The 25,586-nt window shown below is 34.2% G+C and overlaps 1 protein-coding gene across 4 annotated transcripts in view; it reads left to right on the top strand.

Annotated features, from left to right (window-relative positions):
- LOC131420023 (zinc-regulated GTPase metalloprotein activator 1B) overlaps positions 1 to 24,519 on the top strand; it is a 43,191-nt gene extending 18,672 nt beyond the window's left edge. Inside the window, exons 7-15 of one of the 4 annotated variants that reach the window (XM_058565705.1) lie at positions 3,001 to 3,047; positions 4,828 to 4,914; positions 7,500 to 7,544; positions 12,929 to 12,985; positions 15,916 to 15,967; positions 21,260 to 21,328; positions 21,432 to 21,497; positions 23,684 to 23,813; positions 24,203 to 24,519. In XM_058565705.1, the coding sequence (XP_058421688.1) occupies positions 3,001 to 3,047; positions 4,828 to 4,914; positions 7,500 to 7,544; positions 12,929 to 12,985; positions 15,916 to 15,967; positions 21,260 to 21,328; positions 21,432 to 21,497; positions 23,684 to 23,813; positions 24,203 to 24,309 (660 nt within the window). In that variant the 3' untranslated portion in view covers positions 24,310 to 24,519. Of the gene's footprint in view, positions 1 to 3,000; positions 3,048 to 4,827; positions 4,915 to 7,499; positions 7,545 to 12,928; positions 12,986 to 15,483; positions 15,582 to 15,915; positions 15,968 to 21,259; positions 21,329 to 21,431; positions 21,502 to 23,683; positions 23,814 to 24,202 lie in introns of those variants that run through there. The other 3 variants (XM_058565706.1, XM_058565709.1, XM_058565707.1) reach the window with 3 other exon arrangements.
- The last annotated feature ends 1,067 nt before the right edge of the window (positions 24,520 to 25,586 follow it).

Raw genomic sequence — 25,586 nt, 5'->3', positions numbered from 1 at the left:
TTTTGATATATAAGCAAAAGGCACAGTCTCTAAGCAGAGATGAGGCATCCTGTGGGGATATATATATATATATATCATAAAATATTTTGCAAAAAAGATTTGGAAAAATTTTTCCTTTCTTTCCTGTACACTAGAATAGAATGTCAAAATTTCCATTTTTTAACTTTATAAATAAAAGTCATCTGACTTAATGACCGATGGTGTGTAATGTGTTATTGGAGAATGTCCCTTTTGAATAGCAAACATTGGTTTTAGTCTTTTTGCAAAGTTTGACTTGGGGAGGTAGGAAGTTGCCTAAGGGAAATGTTGGGCTGATATCCAGAGAAAATAAATGTTAGTGTGCATTTATTATTTCTTTATGTTCATATAGCCTTCATATGTGCATAGAACAGGGCATTTATCTCTTCTGCAGAATTATGTATGATTATTACATATCATTCTTAATAGAGTTATACATATTGGTAGGTATTTATTTTGGAGAATTTTAACGTGTTTTTATATTTGATACTTTTTGACTCCCTAGAGGTAGTAAAATTTTAGTCCATCCCAGTTAACTTTGAGTGAAAATTTCTAATCTTCTGGAGAAGTAAATCCATTAAAAACATGAGTTACTTTGTGAAATTGTTATTTTATTTGTTCTGTTTAGGTATGGAAATACAAAAACAAATCTCTACTTTTCTTTCCATGTCTTTTTTATACCCCACCAACTCACAGCCAAAAGCCCCAAATTTGTATGTGAATAAAGCTTCCAGAAGATCAACAATACAATATTTTGAAAAATATTTAAAATTGGTAAATGAACTTCAGTATTACAGGATCATTCAGAGACAGATGCCTTGCTAAAAATACATCTTTGTTAAATAGATTTACTGCTGAGTAGGAAAGGATTTGTTATTGCACATTATACAGAATTTTTCAAATAACAACATCCATGTATTTATGTTAACAAATAGGAGGTGTTAACTAGAATTCATTGAACAGGTATTTGTTGAGCCTGGGTGCCAGGTACTATTCCCGGGATGGTAACAGCCTTATTCTGTAGAGGACATAATAATAGGATTTGTTATGGCCTCAGGCTAAGAATAATTAGCAAAAATAGTAAACTTGGTCTTTTGGCAAGGAACAGTTTTGATACAATATTCTGCAAGTTCTGTGACTTCCATAATTTCAGAGTGGGTCTGCAGTTGAATTTATAGGATTGTACCTAAAGTGGAAATCAGTACATTACCGTAATTTTAGTTTAGTCTTGTTTCCCCCAAAATAGAATTTGGCAAACTTTTAGGAGAAAAAAGTTTTTCTCTAGAGACTTAACCAAGGCTATTGTTAGTAGTAGTAGTAGTATTGTTATGTAAAATTATTACCAACTTGCTCTTAGGTTCCAAACTGTCCCAATACCTTAATGATCTACCTCCTCAAAAATTTTGAAACTGGTTAGGTGAAATACTTTTGAATGTGATTTTTAGATAATCTTTATGTATATGCTGTTCTGTGATTACAGCCATCCCTTGGTATCCCCAGGAGATTGGTTCCAGGACCCCCGTGGATACCAAAATCTGTGGATTCTCAAGTCCCTTATATAAAATGGTGTAGTATTTGCATATAACCTATGCATATCCTCCCATATACGTTAAATCATCTCTAGATTACTTTTAATGGCTCATACAATGTAAATGCTATGTAAATAGTTGTTATACTATATTCTTTAGGGAATAATGACAAGAAAAAAAGTCTGTACATGTTCAGTATAGATGCAGCCATCCTAGGCCTTTTGATGCTAGGTTGGTTGAATCCATGGATGCAGAACCGGAACCCACAGATATAGAAGGCTGACTGTATTAACATTTGTGTAACACCATATACAAGACTGATTTTACATGACATAAGAAACTTGCACAAAGATTGTAAAATTATGTTCATTTTACTTATAATGAGCGTGTTTTCAATTTTTGAAAAATAACTCTGTTAGGGTATCCTGTGAGGTTGACAGTGTTAGATTTAGTTTCTTCTTTTATAAAATGAGGAGAATAGCCGTTTTCCATAATTGTTATGAAGGCTAAATGAGATGGCTGTAAAAAGATTTAATAATTTGTGAAGTTCGAGTCAAATACAAAGAGTGTTAATATAATCTAATTGCTTCTAACCTCAGTAGGCAGCTTTTATTTGATGGGACATCTATGGAGGGTTAAGGAAATGAAGGTGAAACATTTTTCAGAGATGAACCTTATGGCACTGATGCCTTTAGGTATATAAATATGATTATGGGGAAATAATAACTGCTTCCAGAGAGATGAAAACTACCTCGTGGGCCTATAAGTCAATCTCAAAATAGGTTTTTGGAGCTAGCTTGACTCTGGAGAGGTCAGCAAAATAAACAGTTGCACGAGAGGCCAAATCGCTCTAGTGTGAGTTTCTGAATGATAAACTGCTTTTAGGCTAGAATTAGGGCTGTGTTCTTCCCACAGCTTATTTGTTTCTAGGGAATATGAAGGGCCCAGTACTGAGTTCATATTGTGTATGATTCTGGGATGGGGGAGGCTGAGGTGGGGGTAGAAATGGAGGGAAGTATGTTAGTTTTTAAGAAAGTACCATTTCAGGGGTTATCTCTTTTTTTATAAGTAATAATGAATATTTAGAACAAGAACAATTTTGTAAAAAGGAAAATGCCTAAAATCTAAACTATAGTGTTCTGTGTTTTTATGACATTATTTAAATCAGGAGGGTTTTCTTTTTAAGAAAAAGAAGAGGTCAGGGGGACAAAATTTAAGCCCTCATCCCCCCTCCCCCAAAAATCCCTCAGGTTCACTTTAGGAAAAAAATTACAAATGAGGAAGAAAATGCTTTCAGATAGAAAAGTTAGTTCTGAATTTGTGTATGTAGTAATAGGACTTGTTGAAGTCTTTGTTAGAGGGAGAAAGGAGTCCCTAAGGTAAAATCTTTTGTGTTGACATTAGATTTTGTATTACACCACAGTAACTTTTTTCAAACTTTGTTTTTGTTTAGCATTTAGCAGAAGAAAAACCTGATGGCCTTATCAATGAAGCTTCTAGGTATTCGTATTTAAAGTATATATTGATACTGGCTAACTAGAAAGAGAAAATTATTAATATGAAAACCAAAAACAAACTGAGAAATATAATACCATTGTCAAGGAAAATTCATTATCTTTTTTCCTGTAGTTGAAACTATTTATAAGTCTCATAACTAAAATTTTATTTAAAACTATTTTTTATTGTGGCATAAAGTAAATGCTGGGCACAGGAGTTGTTTTTGAGGAGGTTGGGAAATGTTAACATTTAAAAATATTTTCCTGTCCTCATACAATTTCTTTGGGATTGAAGATGATTATTAAAAGAGTTGGCTCGCTCACTGCCTTCTTTAACATAATTCATTTGATTCCAGTGGGCATTGTTACTCAGAACAACAGAGGAACAAATATGGAAATAGTTTTATTTTGGCGTTTAGAACATTTTTTGTTTAAATACCTTTATGTTCCTAATTGGTTTGTCTTTAGACTTATAAATATTTAAATTAGTTTGCCTACCCTATGCATATTCTTGCTAATGGGAAAAAGGTTTTGGAATAGAAGACAGTCACTAAATATGCTGCTGGGTTTAAGAGGGAGGCCCCCTGAGGTTTGCTAGGGATGATCCAGACATAAATAATAAAGACTGCAAGCAAGAGATTGATTCCCTTTCATTCTGGAGTATACTACTCTGTTGTTTTGTAGTCCTGACTAAACACTGCATTTGGTCTATAGTTATGATTCAAATTAGACTGAACTTAAATATTTTTGTAACTTTTTTCCTTATTAAAATGTTTATTATAGGAAATGTAAATAAGCCAAATAGAAAATAGCGAAATGTTACAAAAGCCAAAATAAAGTTAAACATAGAAGGCCTTCAATTTAAAGATTGCAGTTGTATGTATTTTGAGATGTGTGCGTTCAATCTTTATTCATATAAAATTTACTTAAAAAAATGGGATTGTGATGTATATACTGTTGAAACCTTTTTCAATGAATTGAGTTATTTTTGTTAATTTGGTTGTATTGTTTGAGATCATCGGCTATATTTATGCTTCAGGTAGCACAGAACTAGGATTTGGAACAAATAGTCTAGTGATTAAAATTTCCTGAAGAATTGAGGAAAGTTTAAAGAATCCTCAGCTTTGCTACTCCTGTTAATAGAAAATAGAATTTCTAATTATAGTAACCTATTTTGTTATCCAGCATTCTGTCAACTGGATTCTTTAACATGAATTTCTGTATATCTGTTTAATAGAGAAAATATATATTCATAGTGATGAAAAAGATATTTGTACAAGATCTGATATATCTTCTGAAGTGTATTTTTTAAAAAAACCGTTGTGTTAATGTTAAGTGAACTCCTTCCTTTCATTTCTTTGAAAATTATAGTAACTATTACATGGAATATTTTAGTAAGTAGACTATCCTTCTTCCTACCACATTAGATATCTGAATTTTATGTATTTCTTTACAAAGAAAATCATGAGTTGAAAATCATCCTAATTGTCAATCATCCTTGATTGTAAACTTTTTGAGGCTTATCTTTGTAATTCCAGAGTAGCAAGTGAGAGCACTCAGTAAATATCTTTTGAATGAGTAATGTGAAATCTGAATGTATATGGTGATGAATACAAATTATTCTTACTATCTGCAGAATGATAAGTAGATTAGGAGTAAATTGAATCACTATGTAGACCACGATATAGTTTTTAACTGCTAATTAATCTATAGGAGGTGTTTCTATTTGTTTTTAATTTCTTAACATTTCTCTTTTGACATCTGTTCTTTGTTTGCTAATTTAGGCAAGTTGCTTTGGCAGATATCATCATCATCAATAAAACAGACTTGGTTTCAGAAGAGGATTTAAACAAATTAAGAACAACTATTAGGTACAGAATTATAAGTGTGTTAAGGACCTACAAGTTCGAAGTGTATTCTATGAAATATTTTTACCATGATTCTTACCCTGCAGAAACTTAAGGTTCAAGGTTGACCTGCTTCAAGGATCATTAGGGAATCACATATATTGTTGTTGCCTAATTAACTATGTAAATAATAATATATAAAATTATTCCCTATTGCTTACAGAATACAGTTCAAAGTTCATAGACTGATATTCAGGGTCTTCTGACTTCATCCTCCTTTTCCTATCTTCTCTTTGACTTTTTCCCTACATGAAGTTCCCTAACTTTACCCAGGATGATTTACTTACTTTGCCATGATAGGACTTGCCAGATCCCTCCTTTATTCATAATGTCTTCTTACTCTCACTCTGCCAATCCTTGAATTCCTTCATCATCTCTGTTTTCTTTTTTAGCAATTTTATCCATTCTTTAGAGCTCCCACCACCCCACTTTTTCTCCCTCCCTTCTCTTAAAGTCACTTTCTTGACTCAGGTGGTCTCACTTTTCCCTAAACCCTCATTGACTTTGTCTTCCTGAACTGTCAACTAACCATGCATGTCTTCCAGCTTGCTTTAATGCCCTTAGTGTCCATGGCCAAGGCTGATCAACATAGGACAATATGAATGGTACTCAAATATGTGTTAAATGATACAGCAGTCATTTGGACTTTTCAAATGCGGTTAGAATTCAGGGGCTTTAAATTATTTTGTAAGACCTAAACTAATAAATGCCATCTACAAAGAGACATTCGACAGCTTTCATTATTAGTGATCTTTAATTGGTACAATCTGCTGACATCAGATTTTGAATGTCAGTGCCAATTCGTATAGTATATGTTATAAATTGAATCAGTGAAGGTAAGGCTCATTGGGAAATTGGCTGCAATGATTAATGATTGCATAAGAAAGAAAGTCATATTTTTTGCATATTTGGTGTTATTTTAATAGTAATATCCTCTCAGGCTTTACTATAAAAAACTTTAATAATGTCTCCATGTGGAGGGCAGGTAGTGTTGCATTGTGTTTAAGATCATGGACATTGGAATCTGCTTGGGTTCTAATCCTTGGTCTCTTTCTCACTGTGTTCTTTTTAAGTCTCATCTGTAAAACAGGAATAATACCTACTTCATAAGTTTGGTTTGAGTATTACATGAGGCAGTGTTGGTAAACTTTGCACAGTACCTGACACATAGTAAGTGCTCTGTTAGCTATTATTATCATTACTAAATTGTAGATTTTTTTTCTTAGTTTACATAGTAATTTCAAGTTTCAGTTAATAAAAAAATGAAAGAAATAGAAAGATGGTTGATATTTTTGAAAAGTCTAGAAAGATGAAAGTGGTGAATGGAGATTACTTCTTTTACCCCTTTTGACACTGGTCTCCTAAATTTTGTTTCTCTTTTCAAAATCCTATGCATCATTGTGATTGCTAGAAAGAAGAACATAATCTATGTAGCAAACATTTTTGGCGTAAAAGGAGGAATTATTACTACTGGGCTTTTCTATCCCCATATTGACTATCTAAGCTGGATCTCTAACACCGGCAGTATTGACTGTTAGCCAGCTTGTTGCCAGCCTGTACTGTACAGCAATACCAGAAAAGAATTTGGACAGAGCACTTTGGTAAATTACAGACCCCTTTGGCTTTTTACCCTCCATTGTACATCAGACTTGCAACTGACTCGGCGTTAGATTTGAGGAGTTGGAAGAAGGTAAATATATTTGAGAGGAAATAGCCATCAGGTTATAGAGTGTATTCAAAAGAGAAGATTAAGAATTTTGTGAAATAGTAGAGAGACTTGTCTAAGAATCATTGTATGTGGAAAGCCTTACCCATGACAACAAACTTGAACAAATAGCAAACATCTTCAGCAAGTGACCTTAAAGGCAATGGAATTGATGATATAAAGATAAATAGGTGAGGTGTACAGTATGTTGAAAAGGATTTAACAAGCATTTTTGGTGCCATACAAAGGGAGCCATATCTCATTATCTGAGTATCAGAAAGGGGAGGACCGGCAGAGTGGGTACAGATCGTAGTTAGGGAACTGCAGAGGTTCTTCTGGAAAAGAACCTGGATGTGTGACTTAATGTTTCTGTGAATAGTGAGGACAGGCTGGGGTCAAAGCCACTCCTAACTAGGTTTTTATTTCTAACGTGTGTATAGCCATTTCCACAATGTGTGCTTGGAGAAAATTGGGTATCAATAAAAATTTTGATTTATCTACTCATTTTAAGAACATTAGAATTCCTGGCTATTTATGAATCATTTTTTCTAAAGTGAAGGGTCTTTTTATAAATCACCAAGTAGCCCCTAGTCTGTCAGTTGTACAGTAGATTTTTGCATATCATGTTTTAATATCTAAGTGGAATATACCCGATTTATGATTAGAAGGAAAAGAGTAATTAAACTGTAAAAAAATGTAAGTTTTGTTTTTCTGTTTATTTTTACTAGCTTCAGATATGTTTGTGTATGCTTACTTTCTGTTTTAGGAATAATGTGCCTTGTGTGCCTTTTTAAAAAGTTAACACTTTCTTACCTTTTCTTCCTCATTTTTATATTTATTTCAGATCAATAAATGGACTGGGAAAAATTTTAGAAACACAAAGATCAAGGTACTTTTTAAAAGCTATTACTAATATTAACAATACATAACTTTAGTTAGTTAATATGTACCAAATACTAAGTAATTGATTCATATGCTCGATTCTAATATAAGAAAGAAACGTGTATTTTTAATAAACTGGGCCCAAAAATGTTGTTTTGAATGCTCTTTATAAATTAGTTTGGCATATTTAGTTAATATATTTGCTTCTCCTTCTTGTAACTAAGACTACAGAGCCATGATAACACTGTATAACTGAGCTTTTGCTTAAGGAGGAAGAAAACAGAGGACTTACAAGCACTCCAGAAAGTAACTAGTATAGAAATCTGAAAAAGTATATTATTAGGAATCTTATCTTAATTTGAGGTATTTAAATGGCTTTTTAGTATTTTAAAAACGTTCTTAGTGTTTCATAGTTGCAAAAATAATCTGTCACGCAAAAATATATGGAACCTTTACCTTTAAGTTCCTGATACATTCTCTTTTTTAAATTTTGATTTTCATTTCCTGTAGGTTCTTCTCTTTATTGTGCTCATACAGATATGCTTTACTTTATAAAGTAGATACGTTCTTAAAACATCTGTAAAATGGATTTCTGTAGATTGAACTCTGTTTTCCATTGAATGCTATCATGATTTCAGAAAATTTCTGTACAGGAGTGTTTTGTTAAGCTCACTTCATTCTCATGCTGAGAATGGCTCAGCAGCTGATAGACCCAGCAACATGCAGCCAGCAGCTCTGAGGCTTACAGCTGGCCGTGTAGTGCCACCCTTTCCTCAATTCAGAGATTCTTGCCTTGGAAGTGCAGCAGAAGCCTTAGTTGAGTGGCTTGTCTGCTATGGCAGAGATTAGAGGTGCTGACAGACTACCATAAGTGTTAGGCAGTAACAGCAGCAGCTGCTTATATGCATGTGAACAGCTGGGGAATTAATTTGGTATGCATTCTCAGAAGCCACTCATCTGCTGGCAGAGGTAGCAGAAGAATGCCCTTAGTGTAAGTCCTCTACCAGCATACACCAAATGTGCTCTCTGCCTTGTTCAAATTCCAATGTAGAAATTCTCTGATAACCTAACTCATACCTTAGCCATTCCTCAGTATCTGTCTTCTTCCTATTGCATTTTACCATTTCCTTTCTCCTTAAGTTTTTTCTCCTTTACAAAAATGACACACAGACATTCACATAATGCTTAAATAAGTTTTTAAAAATCATGTCCATAAGTAGCTATGGTTCTGTGGTAGTAACGTTTATTCAGTTCATATTTACAAACAATTTTTTAAAGCCCCTGGATTTATCTGATTTTTTTGTTGTTGGTTTTCATTTTGGACTTGTACATCCTACATAAAGATTTCATCTTGAATACTTTATTATATAACACTTTTGATGTTTATGTGACATTTCTAACATTTACTTTATTATGTTATAGAACAGGAAACATGCAGTGATTAAATTTTGTTACTTTAAATGGATGAATGAACAGGTCAATACAATCTCCTTTTTTCTTCTGTTTCTTCAGTGTCTGGTGCTTCCCAGTGCATCTGACAATCTAGGAGCTTTCTGAAATAGTACTTCCTTGCCTTGAGGACTGAAACTGGATTAGGATCCTTTTCAGTGAAGATCAGACCTCCATGGTAGAATTCTTATTATTAGGTCACGAATCTTTTATTAAATTTTCCCCAAATTCCTTGAGACATAGCAACTTGAGCTGGTTTAGAACCTAGAGATGTGGTTCTTAACAAAAGAGTTAAAACCACTCTGATGGAAGTTTTGTTTTATTGTTTGCTTTTTAAAAATTTTAATCCTGTAAGCATTTTGTGGTTGACAAATGCGAACAATAGTAAAACTGCAGTATTTAAGTTAAGGAATAAGAATGGTGTGTACCATTGTCTTATTGGTAAGACTTAAGTTGATTTTGAGGCCAATGGAAGTTCTAAGGGACCACATAGACATCAGAAGTAGGAGTGGCAGATTAGAAAAAGTTCCATTCTTATCTTTTCCAGAATTTTCTTTTAATTTTGGAGATTTAGGTATACTGAACAGAGGAAAACCCAAATCCAATTGGTCATTAATAAGTTAATCCGTTCAACAAACTAGTTATTGAGCATTCTACTAATTGCTAGGTATTTCATGGCATATTGAGGATTTAAGCAGTGGATAAGCCAAGAACTTTGCCTTTAAGTAGATCAGTTATTTGGGGGAGACAGAAGCAAATAAGCAAAACCCGATATATTAAATATTAATATAAAAGGAATATTAAATGCACAGGGTCCTGTAAGAACGGGAAGATAGAGGAACAACTACTCAACTCTTGTTGATGAAGAGTCAGAAAATTTTGACTGAGAAGGTGATCATTGACCTGGGTCTTGAAGAGTGAATAGGAGTTTACAGCTGGACAAGAGTAGCAATGGCTTTCCAGGCATTAGGGAGATTTTGTATTCCAGGGACCTGTGAATATTTGAGAATGGCTAGTACGTGTGGTATTATGTTGCAGAGAGAAAGAGGTATGACTGAAGAGATGAAGAACTTACCACAAAGGGTCTTGAGTGCCGTGATACGTAGTTTGGATTTTCCCCTGTAGGCAGCAAGGAGTTAGTGAAGGATTTTAGAAGCAGTATGACTCTTGAGAAATAGACTGAATGCGGAATAATTCTCCAAGTTAGTAAATACAGGAAGGAGGAGCAGCTTTGGGGTGGGTGGTGATAGCAGTGGGTTTGGGAAAGGTGATTAGTTCAGTTGTGTAAACATTGAGTTTAAGATGCCACTCGGGAAGACATTTGGAAATTTAGTTCTAGAGTTCAAGACTCAGCTCTTGGGACATCATGTAGTATCAACAACATGTAGATCTGGCATTGGCTGGTGGCCCCTGTTCGTGAGACTCACTGAACTTTGAGAAAAGATGACTATAGACAGTATCCCTGGAGTAGCCCCTGAACTCCCCTCCCCACCTTGGACAGCAGAGCCCTCTTCCTTTTCATTCTCCTGTCCCTGGTCTTAGACAGGCTACTTAAAGCAGTCTTTAGACATAGGGAAGCGTATCTTCATAGGGAAAAGATTAGGTACTCTTTGTGTAGATAGTTCAAGAAATTAGGAGAAAAGATGAGTTTTGGAAGCTTTTTTTCTTCCCCCTGTATGTTTGCTTCATGCTTCATTGTCTCATTTGGCTTTTACATGATGGTAATAGTCTTTTTATTTTTATTTTTTTCTATATTAATGTTTTGGAAAAGATCTGATGTTTTTTATCTCCGAAGGAGGAAAACATTTGATGCCATGGAAATTAGTTTTCTAGCCATGTGCCTTGGATGAGTGAGGGAATTTATTTTTCATGGCAGTAGTAGATTTGGGGAGAGCTTTCATGTGGAAGCTTAGACTTTTTCCTGTTTCACTCTCCATTGAGAATCTGATGAGATACAGTGAGATACTTTGATATTTTATTATTTTATGTAGAATTTAACCTGTACAGATCTATTGTTGATCCTGTCTGTTTTGGAAATATCAAAAGAGTCTGGATATAAAGCAGAATTATCTCTAAACCTATGATATGTATTCTCAAGGACACTGTCACAGTGAAATTGTAGTTTATTTAGAAGCTTGTGTTTCAAAACTGATTTTTGGTATTCACACAATTGGTCTGAATTTTGATATTCACATGATTGGCGTCTATAAATTTTCTGAAACTTGAAGTTATTTGCTAAGGTAAAGATGATAAACTTAAAGGAAGATTTCGTTCATTTATCACTTGTCAGTATAAATATTTGCTCAACTGTGATGGTGAAAAAGAAAGTAAATATGTTTAATGTTAAGATTAGGTAACATTTGATCTCCTATGTAAATTGATGAAACATTTACTTCTTCCCTTGATCATTTTCCTAATTTTGCTCATCTAGAATGTCTAGAATTTGAAATGTTGTTACAGTCTATTAACATAGAACTTTGGAGTATTCTTCTTTTTTTTTTTTTTTTTTTTTTTTTTTTTGTGAGGAGATCAGCCCTGAGCTAACATCCGCCAATCCTCCTCTTTTTTTTGCTGAGGAAGACGGCCCTGGGCTAACATCGGTGCCCATCTTCCTCCACTTTATATGGGACGCCGCCACAGCATGGCTTGCCAAGCAGTGCGTCGGTGCGCGCCCGGGATCCGAACCAGCGAACCCCGGGCCGCCGCAGCGGAGCGCGCGCACTTAACCGCTTGCGCCACCGGGCCGGCCCCAGGAGTATTCTTCTTTTAATATGGGAATTTGCCGTGTGCCAGGATAAGCATTCATAATCTAATAGAGTGTTGTTGCCGCAAGCATGAATACATGACAGACTGTTGAGAATGAGCAAGGCAGGCAAAGCTGGGCAGTCCTCAGTTAAAGGAGGCGGTTTAGCTTACGTGTTTGTGCATTTAAAAAAATCTCGAATTTGACAAAGTTTTGTTTTCCTTGTGAAAAAATTTAATAAATGTTTGGCAAGTTCCTGGAGTCTAATTTTGAAACTTAATTGTACTGTTGTCATTTTCTTTAAACATTCCTTCATTGTAGCTGTGATTTTAGAGAAATCACTGTCCTCTGCTGTTTTATAGGCTCACATAAAAATTGGAACTCAATCACTAGTCTTTATAAATTTACATTTATGTATTTGATCCAAACCTAATGCTAATTGTGATATGATATTCTCTTCTGATTTAAATCACTGCTTTCCTCATAAGTCTTAATTACCACTAAATCTAACAGAAATAATGTTTATTCAGATAGAGCACTAACTGGGAAGTTTCAGTCTATATGCAGCTTCATTTTGAAGGAAATGAAATCAAACCACATTCTTTGGGTACAGATAAGGGTCCTAGAGTGAATATTTATGCTTTGGTTGTTTGACTCCTCGTGTTCTTACATTACTTGTTATATCATGGAAGAGGGGAGGTGGAGTAAAAGAAATACAGAAATTCCAAAGGTAATGTACCTGTACTACCATGTTATTTCCATTTGTTCCACTTCCCTCATTTCATCTTTTGATTACTCAACTGCTGCTTTGACAAGTTCCAGTTCTTTCCAGTTCTTTAACTGATTTTCTTTTTTTGCTATAAAGATGTATTTGAAAAGCTCATAAATTTGATTGAAAAGACAATTAAAAAAAAAAACTAGCTTATCGAAGCAATAACCAAGTAACTTTCTGCATTGATCTTCTACCATTCACCCAGTTTTTTGAATTTTGTCTAAATTTTATTAAAAAAATTTTTACAACGAGCTTTTTGTTCTTTCCCTGTCATTTTTGTGTTTCCCAAAATAGTGTGGTATACTGATTAACCTTTATGTCTACATTTTTACATTTTTGGCAAAAGAGTCTTAAAGATTTTTTTCTTTACTAATTGAATATATTTCACAGAATTTCACACTGTTCGCGTTGGTTTTCTTCCTTTTAGAGTTGATCTCTCTAATGTATTGGATCTTCATGCCTTTGACGGTCTCTCTGGAATAAGGTATGTTTCCTGTATTTTGGTCACTTATATTGTAATATACCTTTTCTTCCACAGTTTAGGAGTCACAGGAATGATTTACGTAGTGGCACACTTGATATAAGCTTCCTGTCATTCCTTTGGTGTACAAGACCATTCCTAATGATTATGTTCTTGAATGTTTTGTTAGTTGGATGTTTGGAAATCACAATGCTTTTTCCTATAGAAATTATAGTGTAAATGGTAGTTAACTTTAAAAACTAATTGTTAATATGACTATATCAAATATATGTAATACTTTCTTTCTATGAGATAATGCATGAAATACATAGAAAATTTTAGCTTGGGGTGTTCCCACACACACCTTCTTTCCCCTTAGTGACGGATCAGTTTCCTGCCCCTTTCCCCGGAGGGACACTTTTTGATAAGAGAGAGGATTTATCTTTCTTTCCTGGACATCAGTACCTTTTTAAAATCATCTTAACCATTTTGAAGTGTACAGTTCAGTAGTGTTAAGTATATTCACATTGTTGTACAATGGATCTAGAGAACTTTTTCATTTTGCAGAATTGAAACTCTATATCTATGAAATGATACCTCCCTAATTTTCCCTCCTGCAGGCCCTGGCAATCACTATTCTGTTATCTGTTTCTATGAATTTGACTACTTTGGATACCTTATATAAATGGAATCATATGGTATTTGTCTTATTGTGACTGGCTTATTTCACTTAGTCCTCAAGGTTCATCTGTGTTGTAGCGTGTGACAGGATTTCCTTCCTTTTTAAGGCTAATATTCCATTGTATGTGTATACCGTATCTTCTTTATCCATTCATCCATTGATGGACATTTAGGTTGCTTCCACCTCTTGACTATTGTGAATAATGCTGCTATGAACATAAGGGTGCAAATGTCTCTTTGAGATCTTGCTTTCAATTTTTCTGGATGTATACCCAGAAGTGAGATTACTGGGTCATATGCTAATTCTGTTTTTAATTTTTTGAGGAAGCATTATACTGTTTTTGATAGTAGCTGCACCATTTTACATTCCCACCAACAGTGCACAAGGGTTCCAATTTCTCCATGCCCTTGTCAACACTTGTTATTTTCTGTTGGTTTTGATAGTAGTTGTCCTAATGGGTGTGAGGTGAATAGCTCATTGTGGCTTTGATTTGCATTTCTCTAATGATTAGAGATATTGAGCATATTTTCATATGCTTGTTGGCCATTTGTATATCATCTTTGGAGAAATGTCTATTCAAGTACTTTGCCCATTTTTTAATCGGATTGTTTTTTGGTGGTGTGACTGAGTTGTAGGAGTTCTTTATATATTCTAAATATTAACCCCTCATCAGATACATGATTTGCATATATTTTCTCCCATTTCCTCTGAAGTAGATGAGTCATAAAACCCTCAAGTGAGATGTACCCTCCCTATACCCAGAGGAAAGGAGCATCTGTTTCTCTGAAGACGAAGGGACACACACAGGAATCTGAAGGAACAGGCTTTGCTGAGTTACCCCCAGTTTACTACACTTGGCTCTTACTCAGTCCTATCATATCTTTCCAGGACTTTCCACTCTTCATCAAACCTAGCATAAAAACACTCAGGTTTAACCATTTCTTCAGATTTTCATTTTCTTATGAACACTCCTGTGTCACACAAAACATATTAAATAAATTTGTATGCTTTTCTCTTGTTAATCTGTCTTTGTCAGTCTAATTTTCAGACCCAGCCAGGGACCTAAGAAGGTAAAGGGAAACATTTTCCTTCCTTGCGGAAGTTTTAGGCAGTTGTTGTCCAGCAACATTAAATATTGAGCAAAGGGAAAAGCATAAGGTTTTTCAAACATTTTCTAAGCCATCTCATTCCACACTTGCTGAAGAACTGTTGTAATGCATTAGTGACACTCAAGGAAGTAGCTTATTAATGTGATGCCCTGCTATGGGTAAGGCCTTTGCATAACTTTTCATTGTGTTTAGTTGCCAAACAGGAGAATCCTTTCCTCAGCAACCAGCTGGGAAGGATTTAATTTGACACCTTCCCTAGTAAGACCCCCCAATGAGACTCATTCCCTCCAACAGTTCCTACAAGCCTTTTCTCTTTCCTAAACTTGCTGTTACTAATTTACCCCTCACTGTTCTTCAAGGCTAAACATCTGCGAGGTTTTAAGTCCTTTTCCTCCTCCCAGCCTACCCCCATCAGTGACTAAATGTATGCTGCAGTTGTTATGGTTACAATTTGTTATGCTGTATTGATCTTCTTGCTATTTTCATATCAGAACAATGCATTTTTAAGATTCTGACTTTTTGGTTTCTCTCAACCACTGGTAACAAACTTTATAGAAGGCTTATATTTATGGATACTATTTATTTTTTAATAAATAGATATGTTCAAGGGAAAACGTTGATAAAGGAAAATTTACCCTTCTAACTTGCTTTAAGCGTTTTCATATTAGGAAGCATGGGGAGAGTTGATAAAATTTTGAGCTACAGTAAAATGCTTATGTATATTTTTCTAGGCCTTTATTAGATCTACTGGAATTTAAAAGAAATCCACTGATGTATTTAACCACACAAATAGTGTTGCCAAAGATTAGTCTCTATATCCTGTATATATGTATGTGTGTAAATTTTTCAAAGAATTTTTAAACAGTTAAGACTATTTAAATTAAATTTAAATAAAATAAATTTAAAGTTTAAAAGAAATAAGTAGATTTAAATAAAATTCTTAAAATTGTTAAGAATTTTAAACAGTTATAACAATTTTTAAGAAGTTTTAAACAATCTGCCAGCTTTTCTCTATTAGAGTATGTGAACAGCATGTAAAATTGGAACTTTGTAATCGATTCAACTGTGTAAAGTCTACCGTATTTAGCTTTGTATATCTAAGTAATGTATAAGGTTAAATCAGAAGTATATTGATCTCTGAATTTATAATCAGTTGTTCTTAGTTTGCAGAAAAAACTTCAACATTTGCCGACAACACAACCTCACCTTGATCAGGTAGAAAACATCTTAAAAAATGTTTTTTAAGTATCTCTTTAACTAAATTGATTCTGTTTAAGACTGTTTTATTAGAACTCTTTCTAAAAAAGTATTTTTGAACTGTGCTGATAATTTTCAGAATTTGAATGCTTTTGAGATCATCTAATCTAGCTTCTTATTTAATGCATAATAGGAATTCATCAAACCCAAGTTGTTTACAATCTTAAGAAATGATGCTTTCTAGCTTCTCCATTCTGTAGGTCACTCAGCATATTTTGATCAGCTCTTCTGATGGGAATTACTGCTTAAAAGCAGCCTGAAGTTACTATATGCAGCCTATTTTCAACTATATTGAACTAACTTATTAAGGAAAAGTCTGGTATAAGTGTCCATGGCTTAAATAAAAATTGACTTTGAGTTTCACCTTCAGATAGCACTATATATTTGAATTCCCTGAGGTATTTTTCATGCTCTAAAATTCTAATTCCTGAGGTAAATATCGAAAATGCTAGGAACAAACAGAATATATTTTCAATTGTACCTGTCTTTCCTTTAGGCAAGTCATAGATGGTAGAGCTTTAGGGTAACTTCTTTATTCCATTTAAACACAGTGAGAGGAAGGGGGCATGTGAGTGAGCAGTGTACCCAGTCTTCCTTCCTCTGTCTTGAAGCCGTCACTCACTTTTTGAATCATAATTAATTGTCATAGGTCCCAGATAACAATAGCTACTTGTTCATTTGTCTTCATTTTGGCTCATATTTATGAGAAGCTATACTATCATGTTTGAGGCACTTCTCTCGGAGAAACTTATCTTAATAGAATATCATCTTATCTTTAAAATGTGTGAATGAGAGAAATACAAGCCCCTGGTGGTAGAATTTTTGGAAAAACCAACAATGGTCAACATTAGTCATAACAATGAACTTGAAGTACATTCTTACTGACCTTCTGGGTGAAGGACATCACACTAGGAGTCATAAGGATTAAAAGAAGAAAAATATGTAGTACTCACTTTGAAGAACCTTTATAATGGCCAGTATCTACACTCATAGTATCTTAAATGTACCCCATCATCACATTTCTAATGCTTTGTAGTTTGGATTGAAGTGTTTTTCCCTTGCAGTGGTCTATAAATTCCTTAAATATAAATTCCTCATTGCTTAGCACAGGGCTTGGTATATGGTGAGTGCTCAGTGAATATTTGTTAAAAGAATGAAAAGCTGTGATTCTCAGATAGGGGTATACATCAGAATCATTTGTGGAGCTTTTTAAAAAAAATTGGATACTCAGTAGTCCCTGCCTCTCTTATCTCCAGAAGTAGGACTTGAGTATGTACATATTAATGTGTATGTATATTTTTAACATTTTATTATGGAAAATTTCAAAGATACACAAAAATAGAGAAAATAGTAAAATGAACCCCTTGTATGCATGACCCAGTTGCAATGGCTGTCAACATTTTGCTGATTTTATTTCATTTAGAGAAGTCAACATTTCTTTTCTTGGAGTATTTTTTAAGCTTTTTTTTTTTTTTACATAGAAAATTTCAAACATACATAAACGTAGAATAGTATAATGAACCTGCTGCGTGTACCCATCACCCTCGCTGGAATGTATTAAAGCAAATCCCAGACATTATGTCATTTCACTAGTAAGTAGGGTGTCTCTCTCTCTCGTTTTTTTAAAGCTCTGCAGGATATTCTGATGCACTTTCCTACTTCGGCTATATAAACATAGGGCAGAATATAATATTATTGCAGACAAAGGGCCATGGGATTCAGAGGCGTGAACGGTCTCATTTGTTTTAGTCGGTCCGAGGCTTTGTAAAAGGTAGTATTTCTTTTTTTTACATACAGTAAAGCATACAGGTTTTTAGTGTACAAGTCAATGTGTCTTTACATATATTTGTACCCATGTATCTGTCCAAATGCACACACAAACACATATTCCTGCAGTTCCCACTCAGATCAGGATACAGAAGATTTGGAAGTCAGACCTTCTTTCTTCCAAAGAGGTAACTGCTATTCTGACTTAGATACCAAAAAGTAACCTTGAACTGGTAGATTTTTTTTGACTGGAAGAAGTAAGGGAAGGAGCAATCCAGATTTTAAAAGTGGGAAAGTAAGAATGCTCTAGAAGAGCAGCACCCTAGCACAGAACCCTTGATTGGAATCTTGAGCTAAGGTTTTGGAGTTTGATTTGCTAGGCAAAGAGAACTCATGCTATGTGTTGGGCAGTGCCAGCTAAGTGGATTGGAGTGTGGCGTCAGGAGACCAAGCAGGAAGGTACTGCAGGCGTCCAGACACCTGTGATGAGGGCCTGGCCTGTGTTGGTTACAGTGAGAATGAAATGGGACAACTTGAGGGCCGTTTGACAGGTAGACTCACTGGCTGATGATGGAGCAGTAAGAAGAGAGAGGTGATGAGAAACAAGCTTAGATTTACTAGAGGAACCTAGAAAAAGAGAAATGTGGAAGGCAAACTGATTTGGATGAAAATACCAAATATTCAGCTTTGTACCTGGTGGCAGGATATCACAGTAGAGATTACACAGGCAAAGAGGAGCAGAGGACTGGAGTGTGGAGACAGATTTGAGGGGTAAGCGTGCTAGTGGGCTTAGTTTTTCAGATGAAGAAAACATATAGAAGTCATTGCATATTAGATATTGTTTGCAAAAGAGTAGAAAACTGAGAGAAAAACTGGGAGCTTAAAGAAAAACAGACCAAACAAACTTCCAAAATTTAGGATTTAGTCCTAAATTTTATTTTAGAGGCAGTACCTTATTTTGCTTTTGTTTTCTGAATTATTGCCTCAGTTTTCTGCTCTTCAGTGTTTCTGCCTTCAGTTTTTCCTCTGTGTTTGCAGACATGGGAAAGGGGGAGTTAATTTTAGATTCAAAACAAAAATAAACTGGAAGAATAAGTCTGAAATGGGTAATACCTAGAACATATTATGTATGTTATTAAAGTTTTATCCCTGAGTAGTGTTTAATGCAGTTCTCTATTTTTCATGGATTTCTTGTTCACTCCCTATAAGGAGGACCTGGGGTTGGAAAGTGGGAAGGTAGATGAGAAAACTTAAGTGGCAATCTATGCATATTTTACTAATAGTAGAGCCAGTTATGAGTTATGACTCTCATTTTCTGCACTGGGAATTTATGAATTTCATCTTCTTTAGGATTTGTCTAATATGAGAAAAGTTTATCAGTACAGAAAAACACCTAGTTCTGAAATGTATTATCTCCCTCCTTGACCTCCATGATGCATTGTCTTAATTTTTAAAACCTTTTTTAGCTCACACTGAAGTTAATTGTACCTCTTAGAAATATTGTCATATCTCTAACCTGCCAAAAGCAAAAATGATTCCCAATATAAAAATCTTTAATCTTTAAGTAAAGCAGTAGAATAAAGCAATATTGAGTCCTATATCGAGACATTCCCAATATTAAAAGGCAAGTTATCTAACTTGAATAAAATACATTTTAAGCATTTTTGAAGGTTGAATTACTACTGTCTTTTGAAACTGACAAATTGTGTTTCATTTGGCAACCTTTTGCTATGTATTTTGATATGCTGTATGATTTGCTATACATTTTGATATGGACTTTTAGGTATTATTTATAGTGATTGCTTTAAGGAGGAAAGAAGACTGTCATTTTGTTTAAGTGCCTACTATTGTTACCTTAAACTAATGAAAACAAAAAGTTTAAAAGCAGAGTGTGTTTATTAAGATTTAAAAATAAGCACTTTAAAAAAATTGTGGTAAAAAAACATAACATGAGATCTACCCTTTTAACAACTTTTTAAGTGTATAATACAGTTCTGTTAACTATATACACATTCTTATACAGCAGCTCTCTAGGACTTTTTCATCTAAGTTTGACTACTTAGGTACCTCATATAAGTGGAATCATATAATATTTGTCCTTTTCTGACTAGGTTATTTCACTTAGCATTATGTCCTCAAGGTTCACCCATGTTGTAGCATATGACAGGATTGCCTTTTTTAAAGGATGAATAATATTCCATTATTATACCACATTTTTATACTACATTATTATACTACATTTTATTTATCCATTTATCTGTTAGTGATGCATTGTTTCCACTTCTTGGCTATTGTGACAACATAAGTAACTTTTAAAATTCTGACATTTTGAAGTCCAATTTCAATTGGCTTGTACTTCTCATATCTGAGCAAGAAAGTGCTTCTGCTTTTCCTGTTACTAGCAACAGTGGAGACTAAATGTCAGTATATTTTGTGCCTAAATTCGTCTTTAATACTTAGCTGTTCTCTAACTATGTTTGGCTAAAGCCAGTTGTGGTCTTTTCATATTTAGCCTATATTATTTTCTACTGGTGAGTAAAATTGCTGTTTAGATGTGTGGTTCTAGGAAGTTATGCAAAGCTGTGCCTTAGTATGTACTTTCTGCCTGTTTTAAGCCATTTTAAGCTTGACTTGGGCATCTTATTCTCATTATCCAAGGGGGTTTGTTCTTTTATCGTGGTATGCTTAGCCCTTTGTATTTGTATCACGAAGTTTGAAATTTTGGGTGACAGTAGCAAATCAAGGTTTGGATTTTATCATGTGACCTGCTAGAGGAAATCTTAAGCTTCTGGTTCCTTAGAGTGGGCAGTGAGAGATTTATCAAGATCAAGAGGAGAAATAAATTTCGAAGTTAACATTATATAAATGATGATGTCAACTCCTAAACCAAAGATGACACATTATCATTCTCATCTCTAGGAACTCTTCTTTCCTTGGCACATGCTTGGTCAGAGATAAACAAAACCTTTCCTTTGTATTTATTTTTCCCAGAGAATAGTTTTGCTTTTGAGTTTTACTGCTGGCACTGTGTAGTTTATTTTTTCTGAGGCTCATTTTCCCCAATTTATAAACTGAAAATAATTCTCTTTATTCCACAGGATTGTTGTCATGAGTAAATGAAAAGATGAAGTGACCCAGGCAGAGGTACCTGGCTCAGTTCATAGTTGATTCACTATGTATATTACCCTCCCTCTTAGTGCCGAGAATCCTGGAGAGAATGAATTAAACAATGAGGTCCCTTTCATGCGAGTTTGTGTGTGTAAATACTAAAGGATTGATCAACTCTGCAGAATATAGAAAATGAAGTTGCTGATACCAAAAATCAGCAAGTATAGTGAAAAGGATATACTTAATATCTGTTGTTAGGCAGCATAAATTTCCATGAATGTGCTCCTTGCTTTTTGTCTTAAAACTTATGATTTTAAAAAATATATTGACATTACTATAACAAAGTCATTATTGATTATCTCTCTTGATATACAGAATATTGTTACAGTCACATTTGAAGTACCAGGAAGTGCAAAGGAAGAAAGTCTGAATGTATTCATTCAGGTGAAGGCAGTTTTTAACTGATTAATGATTTATCAGCTGTTTTGTCACATAGTTGTTGCTATTAGCAATGGTTGGTCTTATTAAAATATGTCACTCGATGCAGAATCTTCTGTGGGAAAAGAATGTGAGAAACAAGGAGGATGACTGCATGGAGGTCCTACGACTGAAGGTGCGGTGTACAGTTTACAGTTTTATACTTGGGGACAAAGTCCCTTTCTTGGCTGTTATATAAAAACCATATTTGGTTTTAAACAGAAGCACTGGTTTTAGTACAAATAACCTTTGTCTATTTTCATTTTTCCTTCTTTCCATTGCTCAAAAGCAGCTTTGGAAATAACTGCAGTAAGCATGATATTTTTGCACAGCTTCCTGTAGTGTTGCAGCTACAACAACCTGTGTGCTTTGAAATGTTACCTCCCCCTCCCGCCCGGTGTTCGGGGCAGTTATCTAGCTAATGAGCCTGACTTGTTGAAACTCTCCTCCCCTTGGCACACAGCGTGGTCATTTAGAGAAACTGAGCGTTTTCTTGTGTTTTTTTTTCTAAGAGAGCTTCATTAACAGAGTAATAATATTAGAAGTCTTTTTGCAGCTGAACCTTATGCTTCTTGATGCATTTAGCAGACACTAAACATTTGTCATGCTATAAACACAGTTAAAAAAGACTAGATGAATTCTTGTTCTGTGATTGGAAACCCATTCATATTACTTGACTTTTGAGTATTTGTGTCACCCATGATGTTTTGTGTGCTTAACCAATAAGCAGTCATGTGAATGTCTACTCTGGTGTTTCCAGAAGTGTGCATGAAGTTTTTTATTATTACTGTTTATTACTATCACTGTTAGTAACTAGATTCTCCAGTTAGTGACTGACTTCCTGGGGTCACTAGAATGACAAAGGTTGAGACTGTTGAGAAACTGTTTAGGTTTAGATTTCTTCACTGACTGTGCTGGCTGTGCCTGGGATTGGTGCTGCAGAGCAACACAGGTGAATCCCAGTCTACTCCCAAATCGTTCCCACCCGGAGGAACTAAGCCAGATCCTGATTCTTCTTTATGACTGTAGCACCATCTCCATTCCATGATCCTCACTGGCAAAGCATATTTCATTCTGTAGCTGCTTTTATCCGCTAGTACTGAATGGTGGGGGGTGGTTGCCTAGAAAACTGCCATTTGGGCGTTTATACTAATGCTGCCACCAAGACCTCTGCACAGAGTTCCGTGGCTCATCCTGCACCCTCACAGTTTGGATTTTGTCCTTAGGTCTGTGCGAGTTTTTCTCTCCTTGGTTCTTCCTTTGGCCTTCCTCTCATCACAGCACCAGGGGATCTGGGGCAACACAGCCTTTATCTTCATAGACTTTCATCTCTTTCCTGCTACAAAATATTTGTCTTAAAATAATCAACATGTTTAAAATGTTAATTCTAGTAACAGCTAATGCTTCAATGTCTTTATACAAGTAACACAAAATTGATGCTTAGGTAATTCTTTCCAAGGAATTTATTATTACATATTAAAATTCAAATTAAAAAATCAGAAAGCAGTAAACCATTATATTGTACACCTTAAACTAATACAGTATCATATTTCAGTTATATCTCAATAAAACTAGGGGGAAAAAACAAAACAAAACTGGACACAGGAAAAGAAAAACTGGAAGAGTACACCCAAAATACACAAAAGTTGTGTGTGGGGGGTATTAGTGTTTTGTCTCTTACTATTTTTCAATGTATCTATTAATTTTATAACAAATATGTTTGACAAACATTTCCGAGAAATTATTTTATCCCCATAGGAACCAGTTTATCAGATAATTTTTTCCTTATTTCTGCAAATCAATATAGAATGAACTTTTATTCAGATAAATATAATAGTTTTTCTTTTCCTTTATTTCATCATTATCTACTCCATTTATTGCAACCCATTCAAAAATAAATTTTTTATCACCAAAATCCTTTAACTTCTCAAATTTTCCCATTAAAACTGTGAAACAAGTATAAAAGTCCTTAAGAGTAGAATAATTAGTAGACTCTGAAACGAGATGTTTTATCCTTTTGTCGTTTCAGTTTTTTGTTGTGATAAATAACACTGAAAGACCATCCTAATACATGTGTTAATTTTATCATTACAAAAAGGGATTGTTTGAAAAAAATCAATGTGCACGGAAACCTTTTTTAAAAATTGGAGGCTTTAAGAAACTATTTCTTTAATGCACAGATAACTGGAAATAAGTCATTTTAACAGCATCTCCTTTATGAGTTTGTTTTTTAGGAATAGGAGTAATTAATCCATTAACATTGATGCTCAATTTCTGCTTTAAATTCTACCTGAGGCTGATCGATCATTCTCCTCTGAGCAGGGGCTGGTGTCAATCAAAGATAAACCACAACAAGTGATTGTCCAAGGTGTCCATGAGCTCTATGATCTGGAGGAGACTCCAGTGAGCTGGAAAGATGACACCGAGAGAACAAATCGATTAGTTCTTATTGGTAAGTGACAGTTAAATTTCTAAAGCACAGTAAAAAATATATTTGAAAGGGATATAATGTGCTACTTAAGCAGTATTAACTAATCAGAACCTCTTCTTAAACCTAAATTAACTTGTGGTTAATATATTTGTCTTAATCATGTGGTAACATTCATAAGCACTCATTAGGCCTTTTACGCTTCTTCAAACAGTTTTAGAAAAGTGATTAATCCAATTGCCAGTTTGGTTCTGAGGGACTTAACTAGAGAGTTAAGGAAGGAATCACTCAATTACTGTTGTTTTTGTAAATTTCTGAAGAGCATCAAGCCTTTAATGACCTAGAATTGATAGGTAAACTGTGTCATTTTAATAAGCATAGTATAATCACACCATCTTTTGTTCTGTTTGCAGGCAGGAATTTAGATAAGGATATCCTTAAACAACTATTTATAGCTACTGTGACAGAAACAGAAAAGCAGTGGACAACACATTTCAAAGAAGATCAAGTTTGTCCGTAACACTAGAAGCATTTCTTATCAAAAGGATGGATGATAAAATAGGGAATAAGTTTCCTACTGGGTGTATTTCAGGCATCTTTGTTGACATTACTTCTGTTATAAATTGCAATGTACTTTAAAATAGTATTTATTTTATATAATACAGAAGATATAGTAAATCAGTATTGTAAAAATTTGATATTCATTCAATAAAATATAATATCCTCTGAAGTGTTTTTTTTTTGTAGACAGATGTTTTACAAAAATATCTTTTAGAATTGGCTTTAGAGTTTTGCATATGCTGAATCTCTCACCCATGGAAGTTATTTAATAATAATGATAAAACTTACTTCAACATTGTCATTTTCCCTTAGAACTTCAGCTCATTGCATACATATAATAATTTTATTATTATTAAGAATTTTAAAAAAATAATGTCACCATTTTTATCAAATGAAATAAGAGGTTTGTTGTGGCTAGAAGCTTATAAGTGGAAGAAATCTGAGTCAAAGAAATTAAATGAAACCATCTCTTATTAGTGAATTCTAAGCCTTACTGGTAGTCAGTGTAATAAAACTTCAGCCATTCACTTTATGTTTAGAAGATTCCACTTTTAGATCTTTTAGTTTTAAGTTCGTTTGTTTTTTTTGAACTACTTCAATTTTCAATGTAAGCTAAAAAGTAACAAAGTACAAAACTTCAGATATAACTACAGATAACTTTTGATAATTTAACAATCTTTGTATAAATGGTTGGTCTGTAAGTACACAATGGCTTACTTTTCTCCTATTCCTATTAAAGGCCAGATCAGCATAACTATATTCAAATTGTAAGAGAAAAGCATTAGATGGGATTTAAAGAAGAGCTTTCCTAAACTAATGGTTGTTAAATATCAGAAGGCTATCAAAATGGCTTTTGGAATTTTTTTACAGAATTTTAAATAAAAGAGTTACATCCGTGTATCTTGAGTGGTTCCAGTGGTTGGAGGCAGGTTAATTATGGAAATTAGCTATCTCCTTTCCTGTACATTCTGTATATTTTTTATGTAACTTCTCTCTTATGGATGAAAATATTCATCCATTTGCCTTCTGAATCCATTTTCTTAATTCACGATTGAGAGAATACACTTATTTTGTGGCAGCAAATTGCCCAATAGCAAGTCAGCTGATTTTTGAGTCAGGTATGGGCTTTAGTTCCAGCTCTGCTGCTTCTTGGCTGTGTAATCTTGGGCAGAGTATTTTCTGTGAGACTAGTTTCCTTATGTATAAAGTGAACAGTGATAATATCAACCATTCAAG

The sequence above is a fragment of the Diceros bicornis genome, chromosome 22, assembly GCF_020826845.1.
Source record: "Diceros bicornis minor isolate mBicDic1 chromosome 22, mDicBic1.mat.cur, whole genome shotgun sequence".
In the NCBI taxonomy this organism is placed as follows: Eukaryota; Metazoa; Chordata; class Mammalia; order Perissodactyla; family Rhinocerotidae; genus Diceros; species Diceros bicornis.
Note: the sequence above shows the minus strand (reverse complement) of the source record. Positions and strands in the feature narration are given on the sequence as shown.